The sequence below is a fragment of the Chrysoperla carnea genome, chromosome 1, assembly GCF_905475395.1.
Source record: "Chrysoperla carnea chromosome 1, inChrCarn1.1, whole genome shotgun sequence".
NCBI classification, from domain to species: domain Eukaryota; kingdom Metazoa; phylum Arthropoda; class Insecta; order Neuroptera; family Chrysopidae; genus Chrysoperla; species Chrysoperla carnea.
The window spans coordinates 76,343,146-76,365,132 of record NC_058337.1 but is presented as its reverse complement, the minus strand read 5'-3'; the positions used below and the strand labels follow the sequence as shown (position 1 = coordinate 76,365,132).

General features: G+C 28.2%; 1 protein-coding gene across 2 annotated transcripts in view; it reads left to right on the top strand.

Annotated features, from left to right (window-relative positions):
• LOC123290497 (cAMP-dependent protein kinase catalytic subunit 3) overlaps window positions 1-21,987 on the top strand; it is a 79,571-nt gene that overhangs the window by 31,606 nt on the left and 25,978 nt on the right. Inside the window, exons 1-2 of one of the 2 annotated variants that reach the window (XM_044870827.1) lie at window positions 16,956-17,024; window positions 17,154-17,322. In XM_044870827.1, the coding sequence (XP_044726762.1) occupies window positions 17,216-17,322 (107 nt within the window). In that variant the 5' untranslated portion in view covers window positions 16,956-17,024; window positions 17,154-17,215. Of the gene's footprint in view, window positions 1-16,955; window positions 17,025-17,153; window positions 17,323-21,987 lie in introns of those variants that run through there. The other variant, XM_044870751.1, reaches the window with a different exon arrangement.

Below are 21,987 nucleotides of genomic sequence, written 5' to 3'. Positions count from 1 at the left end.
CAGTATTAGGTATAAATTTTTCGTTAAAATTTTTAGAAAAAAAGAATTTTATATCATATTTAATTCATGAAGAGTGTAGTATTAAGTACAAAGAAACTGAAATCATTTTTGATATATATTGATTCGGCGTTGCGGCTATTCCAAAACTAATAATTATAAAGCTAATAAATATGTTAAAGATAAATGAAGTTATTGAACTTCAATTTCAGATCTATATTATTTATTTGTTTTAGGTATAATAATATTAATAATAAACTTAATAAATAAATAATGACGTGGTTTTTGTTAATCATCTAATTTTGTTTGAACAAATTGCTCTTAGAGCCAGTGGCCGACAGGTTCACGGAATTTATATTTTCTAATATATCACAACAATTAGGTACTCTTTAATATATCCGTTCATGAAATGAGTATTAATTTTTCTAGACGATGGTACCTATCGAATCAATAGATAGATAGGATGTTGCTAGGCAAAAGCACCTTTAATCTTGAATATTTGACTAGATGATCCGTGTGAAATTTTCGTATCCCCAAGTAGACACGACTAAGTATGCATCCGATTTATCCCCAAATAGGTACACCGCCAATTTTTTTACACAAGTTGCTATCATTTTTTTTATTAAATATTGTTTTTTTACAACGAAAACAAGTCAATTTAAATACAATGTATATGAAATATACCAAGATATACTAAGTTTAGTCCCAAGTTTGTAATGCTTAAAAATATTGATGCTATGAACAAAATTTTGGTATTGGTGTTCATAAAATCATCTAATTAGTCTTAATTTCCGGTTGTCTGTCTGTCGTCTGTCCGTCTGTCATCACGATAACTCAAAAACAAAAAGAGGTATCATGCTGGAATTTTTATAGCGTGCTGAGGACGTAAAAGTAAGGTCAAGTTCGTAAATGAGCAACATAGGTCTGTTGGGTCTTGGGTTCGTAGGATCCATCTAGTAAACCGTTAGAGATAGAACAAAAATTTAAATATAAAAAATGTTCCTTATAAAAAAATAAATAACTTTTGTTTGAAAATTTTTTTTCCTAAACATCCCTGTTTACCCTTAAAAGCGCAAATTATGCGCAAATTGTATAGTATGTATTATATGGGTATATCAGTTACATATGTATAACATGTATGTATGTGTTGTGTGACCGAGTAATCAACACTGTCTATACATGGTATTTCAACAATTAACTCAGTCAATTGTTTGTTTTCACTTGTTATATTGATTTTCACTCAAAATAGTGAAAATTTTCCTTAAAATTGACACCATATTTGTTTAAATTGATGAAGTATTAAGTATAAACATACCGAAAATATAAGGTTTCTTAAAATACCGTAAGCCGGCCGTGCACAGGCTCTTAGACCATACAGCAGTATATGAACGATAATATGTTATTATAGTAAAAGGTATCTTCTCATCTGTTTTATTTTAATTTCAATTTCATACAATAATAATTATAATTATTAATACACATTGGATATATTTATTACTAGTAGAAATTATAGATATTTATTTAATTAACAAACACATATCAAGTTCAAAGAACATATTAGTTTCTCTTATCTTTAGTGTATTATCGACTTCAAAAACATAGGAGTTTGATCTGTAATCTTAATTTATGTATAACTTTTCATTAATAATCAGTATTTATCTTGATCTCAAATTTTGAAAAGTGTGGCTCAAATTTAGTAGGATTACATACTGGGCTTATCAAAATTGGAAAAAATTGGAATGTGATAGAGCAAAATTATATTTTTTGGATTCTAATGACGTCATAAAGTTAAAAAATTCGATTTTTTTGATAACATAGGCTAATTTGAACAGATGTTATTGTAATTTTTTTTGAAACTTACTAATTTTGGGTCATTGTTTTCAGCTGCGATAAATGTTTTTCGCTAGCTATCACTTATATGCTTAATTCCGGGACTGGTACTCCAAATTCTTGAAGCATTTTAGAGCTAGGCTAATTTCGATCACAAATATGAAAAGTATGACTCAAATTTAGTAGGATTACATACTTGGTTTATCAAAATTACCAATATGGTACTTGTTGATACTTTTTAATGAACAGCGAATATATTAATAATAACTACAATTTTAATCCAACTTTGTTTGTATGACTCTGTATTATTTACTTTATTTATTATCAACAAAATTTCGATTTTAGAGGTTAATCAGTTTCTTATGCAAACTACTAAAGTATCACTTAGGAGAATGAGTTCCTTGTTTTGCTCGGAAACATAGAAAGAAATGAATACTTTAATTTGATACTCTATCATTTGAATTTTAAAAAGTTTATCAATTAAATGTACAGACTCTTTTAAGGATAAAATGACACAGTTATGACGACTCTCCCCCATTTTATCTTTACTCTTATGTTAAATACTAATACGAATTTTCATCAAAATCGTTAGAGCCGATCCCGATATATATAAGGCGCAACATAAATACTTGCCACCGGCGCTATGTACCCTCGTTACGGCCCTGCGTAATTATAAAAAAAATGTGATAATTCTCTTTCAAAAATGTTTTAGTATTATGTAAATAATAATCTAAGCATTATGTTTTTATTTTTCGGCTTAATGGTTCGCTACCTAATTAGTATATTAATTTAAGTAGCCAAAACGTTTTGCTAGCATACACCTAAATAGACAGGTTAAAAGTTTTACAATTTATTTTGATTTTTAACAAATTTTCGCACATTACAAAAAATTAACACTTTTAGGTATATAAATAACAAATATTCAATTTTAATGAAGCACTATTCACACCGTATATGTGTGAGTTTTATAGGAGGCGTTTCCATGGTAACGATACACTACTTTAATTATATAGAATTGTATGGATGCATATATAATTGTATGGATTGCATTTATGACTTACATTGAAAATTTAATATTATTGTCTCACAAATTTAAATAAATAATTATGATAATTTACATTTGGAAAATAATATTTGTGTAATTTGATTTCTTATTTTTACAATTTTTAATGCATGAAGTTTAATTAATTAGTGTTTTTCAATAATTTTAATTTGACATTTTCTATAAGATTAATATGTAAAGAACTGAAAATTAGTCATAACATCCTCCTTTATCGCCAAAACTGGCATCGATTTTATTGTCCCTACCATGAATACGCACACAACGAATACCAGTAACATTTATTAGAGATTAAAAAAGATGATAAATAAGCAAATTAGATAATTAACAAATCTTTATTAATGAATAAAATTTTATTGATAATTAATTTATGTTTTCATGTAAATAAACTTGACATTAAAATAATTAAATTTTTTTCAATGGCAACGAGCATTGAACAACGAAAGTAAAATACAAAAACATTAAAAGTAGAACAAATAAATAAAAAATAAATCTATTAAAAATATAATTTGAAAGGAATCGCATTAGACAAAACACAAAACAAAAAACTGATTCTATCAAATAGTTTTTTTTTTATCTTCTTTTATTTATATTAAATTTCTTTTTATCTTCTTCATTTACTTTATTAATGTCATATTCCATCATCATTTATGGCCGCTACAGCTCTTCTGACTGCTTGTTTGTATATGTATACACAGCTCAAGTTTAATGTTATATTATTGTGGTTTTATGTTAGAAAGTCACCATAAATTATCTTCTTTTTTTCATTTAAATAAATTGTACTTTGGATAACTCTTTGTCACAAATTTTGTACTAACCGTAATTAGAACGGTATATTTTGAGGTTTTTTCTTAATTGTTTTTTGTTTTGATTACTTAATTTGATTAGACCAGTCATTATAGTAAGTTCACCTCGGAATTCGAGATACCCAGCTGTAAGTCTGTAAATAGTTGTATATTGACACCCTAAAAGTTGTCTCAAAACCTACATATGGTAGGGTGTAAGCAACTATTAAATTTCAAGGTCAAAGGTCACAAAAATCGGTTTTTGCGCTTTTTTTGGAAATATCTCATTTCCTATGGGTTTTTTGCTATTTGTATTTATTATCAATATTGTAGAATACAAAATTCTCTACAAATTTTGTTTAAAAAAATTTTTTATACGGTGAACCGTTTTCGAGATAGAGGGCGGAGAGCGCGCAGTCACCGCATCACTTCAGGTCAACCGGTGCCTCCGGTCGAAAACGCGCCATATATAGTTGATGAACTATCAATAAATCAATGATTATAAATATTTGTCAATTTTTATTAACTATTATATTATATTTTATCATTTTTTTCCTAACTTATCCACTTTTTATTCAGTATTAAACATCTTCTTCCTCTTCATCGTCGTCTTCTGGCTGCTGGTAAATTTCAAACTGGTCTTCATTATCGTCTTCAACGACATTTGTCTCAATTTCTTCCATGATTTCGGGATCAAAGGTTCCATCTTCGTTAATGTCGCTCTGATATGGTAGAGCATTGAGACAAGCTTGCCCATTACATTGGCCACAAGCTAAAGAGCATTGCAAGCCCGCTTTCCTGCATCCGCATCGCGAACCACAAAAACTTTTGCAGTTGCAGAAAATTGTATTTAGCAAATCTTCGGGAGCAGATGGTAAAATTGTCATGATAGGCTCTATTATAACTATTATATTATATTTTATCATTTTCTTCATGCATTAAATCTATATCTATTCAATAATACTGATAACCGTTTACTAAAATTAAAAAATAATTAAGAGAAAAACTTAAATCATAATATAATTATATTCCCATTTACACTAATGACATTTTAAATAGAAAATAATTTAGTGCCTCTTTAAAATCTGTAAATTTTAAAATTCTTCCACTACGTCGAAAATTATACCTGGGAATTATACGTGCCCCTATTATACACTACGGACCTTTCTATTTATAGCCAGTCGGTAGATGTTCATTTGTTAGTTATACTTCAGTTTGAATTGTATCTTGGTAAACTACTCGGACGTACAATTTCAAGAACTATGGCTGATTTGTGTTTTCTATGTAATAAGTCAGATTCGAGAGGTGAATCGCTTGTTGAAGTAGTGCGCGGTATGAAAACTCTACGAAATGCAAGTGTCGAAAAAGTGTAAAAACTGCATCCAAGCAGCAAAACGGAAACAAGAAGAAGGAGAAACTATAACTTCTCCATTCGTACTCCGTAAAAAACGAGGTGAAGGGTTTGATTTTAAGAATCAATGTTTATTTTGTGGTGAAGTTGCTGATGAGGCTACAGAGAAAAAGAAAAGTGGAAAGAGAAGAACTGCTGCACTTTCAAAAACGTACGAAGTCTGTTTCGATGAAACAATGGTTGTACCAGTTACTCAAGAAAAATTCTTGTCAAATCGAAATAACAAAGATAAGTTCATTAATATGTTAATTGAAAAATTACAAGCTGCAAATATTACTACTAAACAAGCCAGAGATGATGCGGATGTTCTTATTGTTGAAACTGCAATTGAAGAATCAAAGTCTAAAAAAACTGCAGTTATAATAGGACAAGATATTGATTTACTTGTCATTTTAATTGGGCGTACACTGTCTTACGAACAAGAAATTTTTTTTAAAAAAGTTGGGAAAGGAAATGTAAAAACGGAGATATACTCTACTAAAAGTTTTGATAATTATCCACATTCCAAAAAACATATTTTATTTCTGCACGCATTAAGTGGCTGTGACACAACTTCTACGCTTTTTAAAAAGGGAAAAAAATCATTTTTAAAAGTTTTTGAGAAACTGACAAATTTGGATGAACTAACTGCAGCATTTGAGGAAGAAAATTGTTCGGCCCAGAGATTATTAGAGAGTGGAACTCAAACCTTATTGGCAGTCTAAAATGCTCCGAAATCTGTGAAAAGTCTCGATCATCTTCGTTATACGCATTACGTCAAGTCTACAAAACTTAATAAGCCTGTGCAGCTTTCAAATATTCCACCAACAAGTGCAGCTGCTCATCAACATTTGAACCGTGTATATTATCAAGTTCAAACTTGGTTAGGACACGATTTGGAACCCCAGGTATGAGGTTGGGCAATGCGAAATGATTTTCTGGAGCCTATCATGACAATTTTACCATCTGCTCCCGAAGATTTGCTAAATACAATTTTCTGCAACTGCAAAAGTGGTTGTCGTTCGCGATGCGGATGCAGGAAAGCGGGCTTGCAATGCTCTTTAGCTTGTGGCCAATGTAATGGGCAAGCTTGTCTCAATGCTCTACCATATCAGAGCGACATTAACGAAGATGGAACCTTTGATCCCGAAATCATGGAAGAAATTGAGACAAATGTCGTTGAAGACGATAATGAAGACCAGTTTGAAATTTACCAGCAGCCAGAAGACGACGATGAAGAGGAAGAAGATGTTTAATACTGAATAAAAAGTGGATAAGTTAGGAAAAAAATGATAAAATATAATATAATAGTTAATAAAAATTGACAAATATTTATAATCATTGATTTATTGATAGTTCATCAACTATATATGGCGCGTTTTCGACCGGAGGCACCGGTTGACCTGAAGTGATGCGGTGACCGCGCGCTCTCCGCCCTCTATCTCGAAAACGGTTCACCGTATAAAAAATTTTTTTAAACAAAATTTGTAGAGAATTTTGTATTCTACAATATTGATAAATACAAATAGCAAAAAACCCATAGGAAATGAGATATTTCCAAAAAAAGCGCAAAAAACCGATTTTTGTGACCTTTGACCTTGAAATTTAATAGTTGCTTACACCCTACCATATGTAGGTTTTGAGACAACTTTTAGGGTGTCAATATACAACTATTTACAGACTTACAGCTGGGTATCTCGAATTCCGAGATTCTTACCTAATTTAAGCTTAAATGACTAGTCTATAGGTATGCACATTGGCTTTCATCAATTTGTGTCTTGGCTAAAAAATTTATGTTAAATACGAAGTTTTAGAGTCAAAAGATAATAAAAATCCTAAATTATAGAAAAATTTCAAAAATAAAAAAAATGCTAACTATCGGCATTTTAAATCGATGTTGTCTGGTAAAGATACCTATGTTTTCAAGTATACTGAAATCTGTGAAAATATACAATTCACTGAGATAACAATTTTTGAAATACCTTATAGGGACAAAGTTGCATATCAGGTACATAATTATTTTTATAAATAAGATACTTTTAAAAAATAGTATAAATTTTGCCACTTTTTTTTGTTTTTTTAAATCTACATGCTTTGAAACGAATTTTTAATAAAAAAAATTTGCCCTCGAAAAACGTCCCTTTTGATCCCCTTAATATAATCGGATGGGTTTAATATGAAATTAAAATCAATAAATTCACTATATGAAGGTACCTACAAATTTTCCACTCGTTATCTTTTATAGTTTTTGAGAAAATGGAAACTAAAATTTTGCCCTAATTTGGAGTCTCACTGTAAAATAAAAATATTTAAGAAAAAATGTTTCAAACAATAGTTGTTTATTTTTAGATAAGAAATATTGTTTGTTTTAGAATTTTTGATCTATATATTACAGTTTAAATGATGGGTTCCAATTGGACTGATGACCTAATTGACCTACCGATATTGCTTGTTTACGAACTCAAAGTCACTTTTTACGTTCTGAACACGGTATAAAAATTCAGCTCGGTATCTCTTTTCGTTTTTGAATTATCTTGATGACGTAAAGGTGGACGGAATAACGAAAATGGTTTAATTAGGTGAATTTATGCACACAAAACATACATACATACAAAAATTTTGATTGTAACATCAATATTTCTAAGTGATGACGTACAGGTGGACGCAATAACGAAAATGGTTTAATTAGGTGAATTTATGCACACAAAACATACATACATACAAAAATTTGGATTGTAACATCAATATTTCTAAGTTAGAAACTTGGGACTAAAGTCATTTCATATATAGATGTATAAAAATAATTTTGTCATAAAAAAATAAATAGGATCTTTGAGGTTTAATCGAGACTTTACTTAAAAATTTATGTATTTTTCCGTATTTTTCAAAAAATGTTTTCGTAAAATACAGTTTTTATAAATTTAATTTACTCCTGATGAAGCTTAGCGGATATTAGTACTTTTTTCTTGATATTTGAGGTTTTTCAAAATTTTGTTAACTCTTGAGTAAACCAATTTCATTCTTTTAAAATTTACTCGCGACTCTATTCTTTTAAACGTTTTTAAAGGTTGTGAAGCGGTGACATCAGATTTTTACGAATAAGGATGCGACAATTAGTAATCACTTAGAGTTTGATTAAATCATTATAAATAATAATAAAACTCCAAATAAAATAATTAAAATAATTTAGAGCAAGCCATTAGTAACAGAATTAAATACTAGTTATTCGCTATGCACGTGTATCTTATTTTAAACATCCTGTATTCAAATTACATTCAAGAGGAAATGCTATCTGATATATATCGCGTTCAAACGAGGCTATTTTATTCAACGAGACATAATAATTTATTAAATTTTTAGAAATGAGCTTAAATTAAAAAAAAAATCTCTTAAGGTTCTAGTTATGAAGCTTGATGAATAAACTTATTGGTAACGCGTCCTTGTAGGGTATTGAAAAAAGGCTGTTACAGTGAATATATATTATCGAAAATTTTTGGTGAAGTCCTGTTGTTTAACTTGGACCACCCTGCATACCAAATTATAGAACATCTGAAAATCATGCATGAATTTTCAAAATCTAATTTTCTTATTTCAAGAAAAGCAAAAAAAAGTTGTTATTTATTGCAGTTTTGTGGGATAAGTATAGCTAACCACAAATGTTTCAATTAGTTAAAAAATGTTGAAATTTTTGTTTAATATTTTTATAGAAAGTGGCCTGTCAAGACAGTAGGGGAACTATTTTCTGATGATATTACTTACTAGTGATATATTGATTAAATAATTGAAAATATATGGTGGGGGAAAGTGTAGTACCTAGAATCAAAAATTAGATTTATATGTTTTTTAAAGCAACTGCCGATAAAAAATTGCGAACTGTACAGCGGTGGATTTATAATAGGGACAGTCGGTGCTAGTGCCCAGGGCGGCAAAATTTGGAAAGGGGAAAAAATTTTTTTTATTGTCATCAAAATTTCTCAATAGAAATTTTTTATTTTCTTTGTTAATCATACATTATTTAATAGATAATTCAAGAAATTCGACTCATACATTATTTGTCAAATCGAAATACTGTAAATCATAATTTTGTCATCTCAAGTGAAAATTTAATTAATTCATTACTTTGTAGGTTTGAAATGGTAATATTTGATTTTTAATTTGCTGGAATTACAAAATTAAAATTTGGTTATTTTTGCCATGCTTATTGTACTGAAAAAACGATGGAAAAAATTCACCTTCCGATATTCTGAAACTTTCGCAAGCAATCGACCTTTTCACTGAGTTTCCAAACGTAGAAATCGGATATAGAATATTTATTACTTTAGCTGTAACAAATTGTAGCGCAGAACGATCGTTTTCTTGTTTAGAAAGGGTTACAAACTACTTACGTTCTACAATGAGTGCAAAGAGACTCAATAGCTTAGTTATTCTATGGATCGAATCGGACGTACTTCAACGTTTAGATTGTGAAGATTTAATCGATCAATTTGCAATTCCAAAGTCAGGCGTGTTTGCCTGTGGAAAAAATTGTGATAATATAATTATGAGTCAAGCTGAGTGCAAAATGTATAGGTAACTCTAAAAGAACAAAAACAAATATTTTTTTTATGTCATATCAAAGTACATAATATATAATAAATTATTTGCAATACAATATTAGTTATTTTAATTTTTTTTAAATAAGATATCAAAACTAAATAACTTTAAGTGATATTTCAATGATGGGGCGGCATTTTTTTCAGTGCCCAAGGGCGGCAGGAGATTAAATCCGGCCCTAGAACTGTAGTTCAAGATGTGTGACTATTTTACAAAATCATAGTGTTCTATGGCTCACACCCTAATGTAACTACAATCACCCCCTTCGATTATACTTCAAGGCACTGCTTGCAACATAATATAACCGTTACAGTTCACTCAAGAAAATAGTCTCATAGAATGTGTACTCTGAGCGTCCAGCAGCTTCAAATGGCATTTTTAATGACTCGGGGTGGTGAGACTTCTTTTTCACTTATACTTCACATACCCATGCCGGAAACCTATAAACAGAAGAATGAAAGGGTAAAATTTAATGCATACATACTTCCATGTATAAAGGGTGAGGGGATGTAATCAAAACGATCAAACTAAGCGTGAAGTTTAAACAAACTGTAAAATTCGTATTATATGGTAGGCTTATTTATTTTATAAAATAGAAAGAACACGATTTTATCTTATTTCAATACAAAATGCTGGTCAGCTTAGATCAATCTTGGTACTACATCTTACCCTAATATTTAAATTAATATAACAATGATTCGACATTTTTCAAAAACTTCTTAGTCATAGTGATAGCTTAGCTATTTTATGTTAGTATATAGACGGATGCAATACGAAATTTTGTTCTAATTTTCTAAAATTGAAAATTTTACATGGTACAAAAAAAAGTTTATTATGTGGGTTAACAGACGATTAATCAGATACCAAGGATTTTTTTTTTAAATTTTAAACAATAGAAATTATTATATATAATATCGTGCATAAAATTTTTTTAACAGTTGAGAAACCATCATAATAATCTGGATCTAAAGGTCAATCATATTATTTTTACAAAAGTCAAGGTCTGTTAGTATTTTGTATTAAACTGTCATAATTTTTTGATGGGATTATGGAAATAGATTTTAGTGTTCATAGTAGCGTGATACACGATAGTTGAATAATTAATTAAATTAATTACTTGGCCGTAGATAATCAATTACCTCATGGCAATCCATGTCTTAAAATATTTTTTTTTAATTTATGAAACCATCATGGTTAAAATTAGCAATTTTAGAAATTCTTATAATTTTTTTATTACATACTCTGCACTCCAAGCAACGCACTTGAGCAACAGCAACTACTTTTATTATCGTATGCTTTTTAGCTTCATTTGTTTGAATGCAATGGAATGCATTGCATTCAAACAAAATGCATTTTTAAATGAGTCTGCATCTACTCCCAACCGTCTTAATATTCTGAAATTTATAAAATACCATCTCATAACTAAATTAACGGAATAGAAATTCAAATTGAAGAGATGGGAAGATATATTTGGTGAAGGTGAACGCTAATCATGAGTCTTTAATATCAAAATTATAGTTTTTAAAATTTTAAACCTCGCTAAAAGTACAATATATAAATTTAATTGTAATGCAAAATGCTATAACGCGTGGAGTGCTTCTGAAATATAAAGCACAAATTTTCAAATTTTGTATTAGATACGAATTATTTGATCTAGCAGATTTTTATGTTATTATTAGAGGTAATTTCCACTCCATTAAAAAAAGTTAGTATCTATCGAGTAATAAGTGACTGAAATCTGAGTTCCCATCTCTAGATAAGCCAATGAGGTACCTACAATACACAGGTATTTGAAAAACAAAGGCCACAAGTTTTAGATTAAAAAAATTGACATAATTGTTTTCACCGCTTGAAGCTATAATATAAAATATCTAAGTATTAAATATTTTTTCACATTTTCATGGCATGATTTGTTTCATTATGGAAATATATTTGAAATAATTATGATAAAAGTGACATATATTATTGCCTTAGGTATCAGGAGTGGAAAACATTCATATTTCTAGAAATTTATATTAACATATAAAATGAATTATTTATTTATTAAAAATATTAGTTTTAAGTTTTATCGCATAATAAAATTATAAATTTTAATGGGATTATTATTATTTTAAACAGAAAGTTTAATGATATTTTTTGGGAAATTACTTTTTATTAGTGGTTTTGATATGATTTCAATTATATGAATTTAAGGAAATCAAATTATTTTTATTGTTTTGTAGTAAGTAAAGGAAGTACAATGCAATCGTGAAAAAATGTTAAGCAGTTACATATGCTTGTATGTATGCATTCGTTAACTCAAAAATTATTAGTCGTATAATGTTGCGATTTTTGATTTCCGATTTTGGAAATGTTGTACAATTGATCTTCTACTAAACTTTCGATTTATAGACTTTAATAGTACAATGTCTTTTTATTATCCCTAATCTCATTTTGAATAATTAATAATTAATCCAAGAACCAGGAAATCCCTATTCTTGGCTTTTTTAATGAAAAATTTAAAAGTTGATTTGTTCCGAATTCAAAGACATATTTTTAAACTTTTAATCCCTATTTTAGTTAATAACGCATGTTACTAATTGAATTGCACTCTTCAATGGAAATTTTAAAATTTCCAGGAGGTCATACTAGTTTTTCACTTTTCCTTTGGCAACAACGTCACATATTTCGGGACGAGAATTTGCTATGGAATCATGAAAAGCAAAAATGAGCTAAGTGAACTGAGTAGGTACAATTAAAAAAGGTAGGATCAATTCATAATTACAACAATACTCCGGGTCTAGGAAATTTACGGTCTATTTTTTCGGATTACCGCATGTAACAAATACTTATATCTACCATATATATTGACACATAAAAAAGCTTCTTTCGCGTGACTATTACAAATAATTGAAATCAATAATATTCAGATTCTCTTATACATTTAGATTTGCCAATGATGTGAAAATACAAAAACAAGAATGAGCTCAATAGAGAAAATTGTAGACCCTAAGAAATTTGGTTTTAGATGAACTTTTTCGAATACCTTCTCCATAATCCATAAAGGCATGTGTATGCATAAAGTAAGAATGAGTGATTGCCAAACATGACTACCTCATCATTATTTTAACAAGTTTCAATAAATGAAATTTGTTGTGTTTTTATTGGCAATAAAAACAATAATCTTAACGATCAAGATAGCAATAATTAAATAGCAAAATAAACTTGCAATTACATTATATTAATACTATAATTTTTGTGGACAAAAATTCACCTGCTACAACCCACACACCTGTTCATACATTGAAGCGCAATGGCGTTTATTATACATATAAAAGTTATTTTTAGGTGATGTTTCATAAAAATTTCCTCATTACGTTAAGAAAAACGAAATACAAAATGAGTATAACGACATATACTTTACACTTAAGAATTTTCGTCAATCATTTTCTTTTAATAGGCACCACGAGTTCAGCCATATTTTTCAGTTTGTCCAAATTTTTCATATTTATTTCTAGCATTTTTGTAGGCGGCTTTCCGTCTAGTATGTTTTTCATTTGATAACTATTAGACACATTTTATATGAAAGATATTATTAGATCTGTTTAATCTTATTATAAAGCGATATTTTGTGGCCATGCGGGTACCTAAAATCTTAAACAATATTTTATAAACAGTTTTTCGGGCAATATCTACTACTATGTCGTTAATGATTCAATTTCTTATAAATTAACCTTCGCATGAAATACTTGGTCGACAACATTACCTAATGTAAGTATGTGTTCCTGTAAGATTTACAAGATTTCGTATTTAATTAGGTCCCTTTGTAAATAATAATTTCAATGGGCTAAATACTGAAATAGTTCTATATAATCTATTATAATCGAAAATAATTATATAAAAGTGTAGTAGATTAAATTAGCACATTGCTTCTTTTAGGCAAATTTTTAGAACTGCAAATTAAAGCGATTAAAACGTTAAGCCATCTAATTTTAAAATTAGAAATATTAAAAATTAGGTAATAATAAATTAAAAATATAAAAATATATTTCTATTTTTTAATAATTACACTTTAATTAAAATATACTCCTAAATAATACTACTTAAAACCCACTTTAATATTTTTCTAAACCAAAATTATTCCGCTTTCAAAGATTTAGTTAAATACTTTTATTTATTTATTTCAAAGATAGATACTTTTAAAAATAGAAATCTTTTAACTTAAAACTATTTAAGATTAGTTTTATTTAAGTAGGAAAATTAAATAGTAGATATATTTTGGAAAATTAAATAAAAAGTGAAAATCTTTTTCTGGACTATTTGTGTAGAAATGCACATTAAAAAGCTCTGCTTTTCTTATAATAATTGGACTGTTCTATTTTGTTAAAATTAACCAAAATATGCTCATACCATTAATAAAAAAAATGTATGTCCTTCACGTTTCAAAATCTCAAATCGCAAAACTTTCAAATCTCCGATCTTTCAAATTTCCAATTAATGTAATTGTTAGAGCATGATCGATCACATTTGTAAATGCATAAATTAAATGTAAGTTATTTTCGACATCTTCTACATAAAATTGATGAACATTTGAACAAATTTCTGAGAAATTTTTCCATTGCATCGCTATGAAACCAATAGTGTAATAGAACCAGTATGAAATTATTCGAAAAACAAATTAATTTATGTAATTTAGGTGGATAATTTTTCCGTAAAATTAACCCCAAGGTAAGGAAAATAACTTAATTAGAAAATTTTATTTTCTATTTTTTTTTCTATTTCTAAATGATTTTTGGAATTAAATCGATTTTATTAATTACATGTTTATGTTTGAAATAAAAGCTATTAAATGCAAAAAAAAAATAATTTCAAACTTGATTTTTTTTAATTTCAAAGTCCCTGGGTTTTTGCGTTTGCATCGTGTTTGAAATTTTCTGCGATCATTCTCATACAATTTTTATCCAACAGTTGAGCAAGTACTTTTTAAATGAAAAAAAAACACAAACTTTTGAAATGTGATTAATTATTCTGTGATAATTATGTAATTTTATCTTTTTTTATGTTTATGCATGCCTAGATTGATACCCGCCCGCTTCACTGGGCTTAAAAGCAAAAACTACCGCTTTATAGCCTCCACCCTCTCTTGTAATACACAGTTTGCAATTTTGTTAAATGTAAAATGGTCATAATTAATTGAGTATATCAGAATAGTTGGCCATGATTTGTTTGACATTTACTTTTTTGAATTTTTACAGAATTCTTTAATTTATGGTTCAAAATGATGATCATAGATCTTCTTCATCTATAATCATCATTTTGAACCATAAATTAAAGATTTCTGTAAAAATTTAAAAAATGGTAAATGTCAAATTTAATTAAATTTTTTTTATTTTTTTAAAATATATCTTTATAAATTATAGTTTATGTGTTATTCTGATATATCAGCTGTATTGCTGTACAGTTTAATTAAGAACCATTCGCTAGTTTTAGCGTGAAAGCGTAACCAACAAACAAACAAACAAAAATGCTTAATTTCACATTTATAATATATAGGGATCTAGGTCAATTCCAAGTTTTAATAAAGAAAATACTTTTTTTTCCTTTAATCAAAAATGGTTTTCACATATTTCAGGAAAAATGATTTAATTTCACGTTTTAATTTTCTTCAATAGCCAGTATTTTCAATGATGCAACTTTTTGTGGAATTTGTCCTCTACAATCTTTAAATTTTACCACAAACAAGTTAAAGTGATTCGTTTCCAGGTTGCATTTATTATTACATAATAATTATAATGTTGTTAATTACAAAACATATTATTTAATTATCATTTTAAAAATAAGATAATTATGATCTAATAACACAAATAAAAATTCTTGTTAACAAGAAAATAATTTGAAATGATAATATGAAAATTATACTTTTTATTATCAGATTTAATAATAAACTTGAAGGTTATTCTTTTTTTTGCAAATTGTTATATCATGGAAAACTGTTGAACAACTTACTCAGAAATTGATTCTTTTTAGTATTTGTTTGTTTGATTCTTTTGTCTTACACAGTAACAGGAAATTACTGGCTTGCTTTTCGGCCGCCATTTATTTGTTTTTTGAAAATTTTCGAAAGTATTTTCTAAAAATTTTCTTCGTTTTTCGAGAATGCTTCACAAGGCCATTAGTTGAAGCCATCTACAAATTTCCAACTCTTTATCTGTTATAGCTGTGGAGAAAATGGACACCAAAGTTGCGCCCCGGATAAACAGTAATGTTTTCGAAAAAATGTTTCAAACAAAAGTTGTTTATTTATTTAACATTTTTTACATTTAAATTCTTGTTCTTTCTCTCACGGTTTATAAGATACGTCCTACGAACCCAAGACCAAATTGACCTTTATTGTTCATATACGAACTCGATCCCACTTTTTACGTCTTTTTAAGTAAGCTATAAAAATTTCAGCTTGATACTTTTTTCGCTTTTGAGTTACCGTGCTTACAGATAGACCGATGGACAGACGGATAACCGGAAATGGACTCATTTGATGGTTTTATGAACACCTATACCAAAATTGTGTTCGTAGCATCAATAGCTTTAAGCGTAACAAACTTGGGACTAAACTTAGTATACCTTAGCAAACATAGTTCATCGCCCTGTTCAATAGCATACATAGTTCATCGTAGCATACATAGTTCATCGCCATGTGTGAGTGCTACGTAAATTTGCGCTGATCATCTAATATTGTGTTACAAATTTCTCATTTTTTTAGCCTCCATTGAATCTATTTCAGTTACTTAAAAAAACACTCACAGTGAAAATCGAGCGCATTTTGATTAAAATTTATCGAATCATGCCATTCTTATTAAAATTTTTAACGAAAAGTAATTTCAAATGCTTATACCTCCGAAACGAGGCTATTTTTTCCCTAAAATAAGTCTCTCATTCGCTGTAAATACCAAAGAAATAATTGATAGGGTGCTTGGCATGAATCCTCATTAATTAAGATTACTAGAAAAGATATTTGTCAATATTTAGTTTACGCTGTATGCATCATATTAAAAATATCAATTATAATCGAAGAGATCATGATGTAAATAAATATCCTATACATGATTAAAAATAAACAACACAAAAAATTATAATAAAAAATAAGTAAATAAACAAAGTAAAAATAAAAATTCGATGTGTTGAATAATTTTACTCTGTGTCTCTTTAATCAAAAACTCTTTAATCAAAAAAATAACTTTTCACTCTATGAAAATAACTTTTCGTCCTTAACTGATTTTTAATGATGTAAAACAATGAACAATTTTTTTATTTTAACGTCTTGTAGGCGTTACGACCGATGATTTACTACTGTCTTAAACAATAGATTATACGTTTAGGAATTTTTGCAAATGTAACTACTATTTAAAGAAATTAAAAGAAAGAATAATACTAAATTTATCATAATATTGCACCATTCAAATTATTTGTTTTAAATAAATAAATAAATATAATTAATAATGTTTTTTTTTTTAATTTCTAGGTACAGGAACATTTGGTCGAGTATGCTTATGTCGTCACAAGTCAACAAATAAGTATGGTGCTATGAAAATATTATCAATGGCTGATGTAATTAAAATGAAACAAGTTGAACATGTGAAAAATGAAAAAAGTATTTTACAGGAAATTCGACATCCTTTTATTGTTAATTTGTAAGTAATTATATATATTTATTTATTTTATAATAATTATCGATTAATATCTAATAATAATTGGTTGTGATTTAGTTTGATAGACACTTGTATTTATAGATAAATTCTTCCGTAATTATTAAATGCATTTAATATCCGGTGGGAAGTTTCTTGAATTTGATGTTTCATTTACTTATACTGTTATAAATTATAAGCTATAGAAATACACAGAAAAAAAGGCTTTCTTGACGCAATAGGAAGAATAATTCAAAGAGTCGAAACGAATTTCTTCGAGGATCTTAAAGTCAAGACAAACCATTGTTTCTGTTTGATAAAGATTTTGGGCACACAAATATTATTACGGACAGAACGTCAAGATCTCTCTTACTTACGACTTTTCTTCTTAACTCTTTATTTAGAAATCGAAAGACATGGTTAGTTTTTGGGAAAAATAAATATTTTGATACTATATCGATCGCAAAATTGGTTGAACGAAAAAAAGTTAAATAAAAAAAAAATGTAGTCAAAGATGATTCTTTTAGTTAGCGCATTGCATGTAAATCGACGAAATATATCCTGAAATGCTTTAAAATTTATCGCTAGTAATATTTTGAAAATTAAAGTCAGATTGTAATGATTTTTCAAATTCTAAAATTTATGATTTTTCTGTTCTGCCATCAAGAAAGAAACCTATACAGTTCGTTCCGAATCTATGTTTTTTTAATGTAACAAACATTTTAGTTACATTAGTAGTAACAAAAATTTTAAGATATTATTCGATTTGCAGACCCTTAGTTCAGATTTATTTCAACAAACAAGAAATAATTCCGTTAGTTTGTAAACAATAAATCACCATTACAGTAGGTCTGCACTTTAAAGAATATGAAAATTAAACTCGTTTTGCTTCAACAACAACAGAGAATATTGATTATTTGACCGATTATGGATAAAACACATTACAAATGGAATATACTAGCCAAGATTCAATAAAAAAAAAAAAGAATACACGAATGAATAAATGCCAGGATTGGATTAAAACTCCATCGGACCTAGCAAAATATAAATTCAAAAGGTTTTGTCTAGAATAATTTGTATCTTTAGAGCGCTTCAAGTTTCTTTATAATAAAGAAATTTGATTGTTCCCGTACCGAGTTACTTTTTTAGCTCATAATACCTACATTAGTACAGAACATGATCTTTACAGTTTTTCTAAACTGCCAAAGTTAGATTATCGCCCTATTAGCTCAGTTGGTTAAGGTGTAACCAATTCCGTTCGCGGTATGCTTATAGGTAGTGGGTTCGATAACCGCCGTCGCAACAAAATTAATAATGATGGGCTGGTGTAGTGCATGGTATATGTATGAAGGAGGTGCACTCAGCATCTGAAATTGAGGAGCTGATAAATGAAATTATCAGCGGATATGTGGTAAAACACATATATGCAGGGGCGTAGGAACGAAATTTTTGCTGGGTGGGCAGGTTAGAAATTTTTTTTTTGCTGGGTGGGCAGAAAGGTCAATTGTTAGTGAAAAACTATTGTTTTGCCCTTAAAATTATCCTACACGAAATTTTAATAGAGCAATAAAATTTTTAATCTCTTCAACAAAGGGGCATGGCCCACCCAGGGAAATTCCTGGGTGGGCAGCTGCCCACCCTGCCCATACGGCTCCTACGCCCCTGCATATATGGTATCACAATGGGCTTTATAGCCTAAGTGTGTCTTTCGTGGACAGTCAATATAACCTTAGCTAACCTAAAGTAAGATAGATTTTTTGCATTTTCTACGGTCAAATCTTGTTGAAAATTATCAAAATAGTTTTTTAGCCGTTCTGACATAAGACCAATGTCAAATATGCATACTTTTGAAGTAAGTTATTAATTTTAATAATAAGATCCCCCTCTCAAATTTTCTGGATTCATATAAACGTAATTAAAATATATATTTTGTTTTAAAAATCAAACCTTTTAATGAAAGTTGCTACCCTGCTAGAACACTTTTTTAAATTATTGGTGAATTCAACTCTGTATCAATAAAATAATTTTTTCATAAAATATAAATGTGATTTGATAAAGACCTTGACATAAGCCACACAGTTATTATAATTATGACTGTTCCATTATTATTTCATACAATAATTTTTAAAAATACATTGAAATTTTATTTTAAATATAGAATGAAAGCCAATTTTCTACAATTTTCAAATAAAATTTTATGATGATATGGTCTCAAAATATATATGTCATTATGATAGAGTACCACACACGTAAAACAACATAAAATAAGCATATTTAAAAAAAAACTGTTTATTTTTACTGACATTTATTTATTGTTTTTTTGTTCGTTGTATTATTATTTGGAAGACTTTATGTCTGGTGAAAACGGTCATGAAAATATGATTTACGTTGATTATTTTCTGATGAAAAATTTATGTATTATTACATAAATAGGACGTACGATAGTTGAGTACATTTGAGTACTAATTCAAATCGTTAAACAGTGCAAGTAGCACAGAATTATTTAATAATTTGTTTTTCCATAATTATTTCTAGAACAAACAATTTAATTTTTTATTATTAAATCCCTGCGATTTTTACTCACATTTTGACTTTAAAGAAGAGTGCAGTTAAAATATTACCTGATATAAGTCTAAGGATAAAATATTTTTTCATTTGTACCAAACAAAAAGCAAAACATATTTGCATGGTGAAGAATTTTTTCTCATAACAAGAAAATGTTTTTGAAAAAAATTTATTTTTTATATATTATAAATTGTATGCATAACATGAAAGAGAAAAATATGCATAAGGGTGATTCCATGAAAAAATGTAACATGGATAGAAAAAAAATACTGTTTATGGTGGTCAAAATACTTTAGTATGGTGCCAAAATACATTATTTAGGTATACTTAATACACCGAAAGCTTAAAGTATTAAATAATTTATTGCCAAAACTGAAACATAAACTGCAAAATATGACTCTTCCTGACATCTATTGACGTGTATATACATTATTCGTGGTTCGTTTTGTATGTATTGAATAGTGTGTGGTCCGTGTGGCTATGTCAGTTTTGTTGGATATAGAGCTGATGTGATATTCGTATATCGTAATTAACGAAATAAAATACATTACGAGGACATTCAAATTGGTATTTGTGTGGAGACATTTTAAACAGTTCTTCTTATATGAGTGATAAAATTTGTGTCTTTTTTATTCAAAAAATACCCAGCAAAGTTCGGTCAATCGGGTACTAGATAATATTTATAATATGACGCAAAATAAAACGCATTTTGGTTCGAATGTATAGTGTCAGTCACATATGGAATCACCCATAACATAAAAAAGCAAAAGGTCTAAATATTTTTTAAATTTTGTTAGTTATATTTATTACTTTGTATGATATGTCGTAAGATAAAAAATTGATTATTCACTCTCTAAATTTTCTAATTAAATAAAATATTCAAAAATACTGACTTGTTTTAGGTATAACACATGAAAATGAAACACACAAAAACTACGACGAGTCGTGACACCCACATATTGTCCCATTCATCCAATTGTCTTAACAAATGCAAATTTAACATTTATGTAAATAATTATGTGTGTAGTTTTGTTTGGCACAATATCTGGATTTGTCTACTTAATTCCAAATTGTCAACAATATATACTTTTAAAAATATATATGTCATGAATACCAGGAAAAAATTGAAAGTTGGAAAATTTCTAGACATGTTAATGAGATTCGTATGTGTAAAATTTTCCTACACGATTTTTCAAAATACATTTTATTTAATTCATTAATTCAAGTATGAAATGTTTATCAAATAACGGTGCGTCAAATGGGTATTATAAATATTGCGTTGCAAATTCACAAAGAAAATTTTATTGAAAAATTATCAGAATCAATAAAATTTTTTCTAAATGAAATCATACTCTCAATGTTATAGTTTTAAATTAGGAAAAAACCAATAGTAATTGTTTTAAGTGTTTAATTCAGGTTTATTTTTCATAAAAATTCATTTCCTATCAGATCTAGAAATCAATGTTTGAAATCAATTGAAGCTTCAACAAATAATACAGGGTGGGGAAAAAGTATGGGGTCCATTGTAAATTCTGCGTGGTTGTCCAAAGAAAAGTTTCCAAGGCCCTTAGATAATATTAACAAGAAAGTCAACAGTGACCTTTTAGATCTTAGAAGTCCAAATACTTGATGATTGAATGAACTTTAATTATTGTATTGCATTAATTTGGATCTCCAAGTAAGAAAATTCTGCTGTTATTAATTGTCTAACATGGTATTTATCCGACAATTAACCCTAAAATAAATTTCATCCAAATTGATAATATGTATAGATATCTAAATAATAAAAATGAATTTTGGTAGTTTTTCGATTTCTGAAAAAGTCTCGATAAGTAAACATTCATAGATCAACCAAAGCAAATTATGCCTCTAAATTTCTGCTGTCATAGATACTTTTAAAATGTATCTAGATTTAGTTAAAGATACTTCCAGTAAAATGTATCGAGATATAGATACAAGATACAAAAAATGTATATCTAGATACTATATCTAGAAATTTGTATCTAGTTATGTTACAGCAGTGGATTTCTGACATGTGATTTTTCCTAGTTAGTGTAAGGAAATGCATTGAACATTGAACAAAATTGATTGCTATTTGATCAGGTG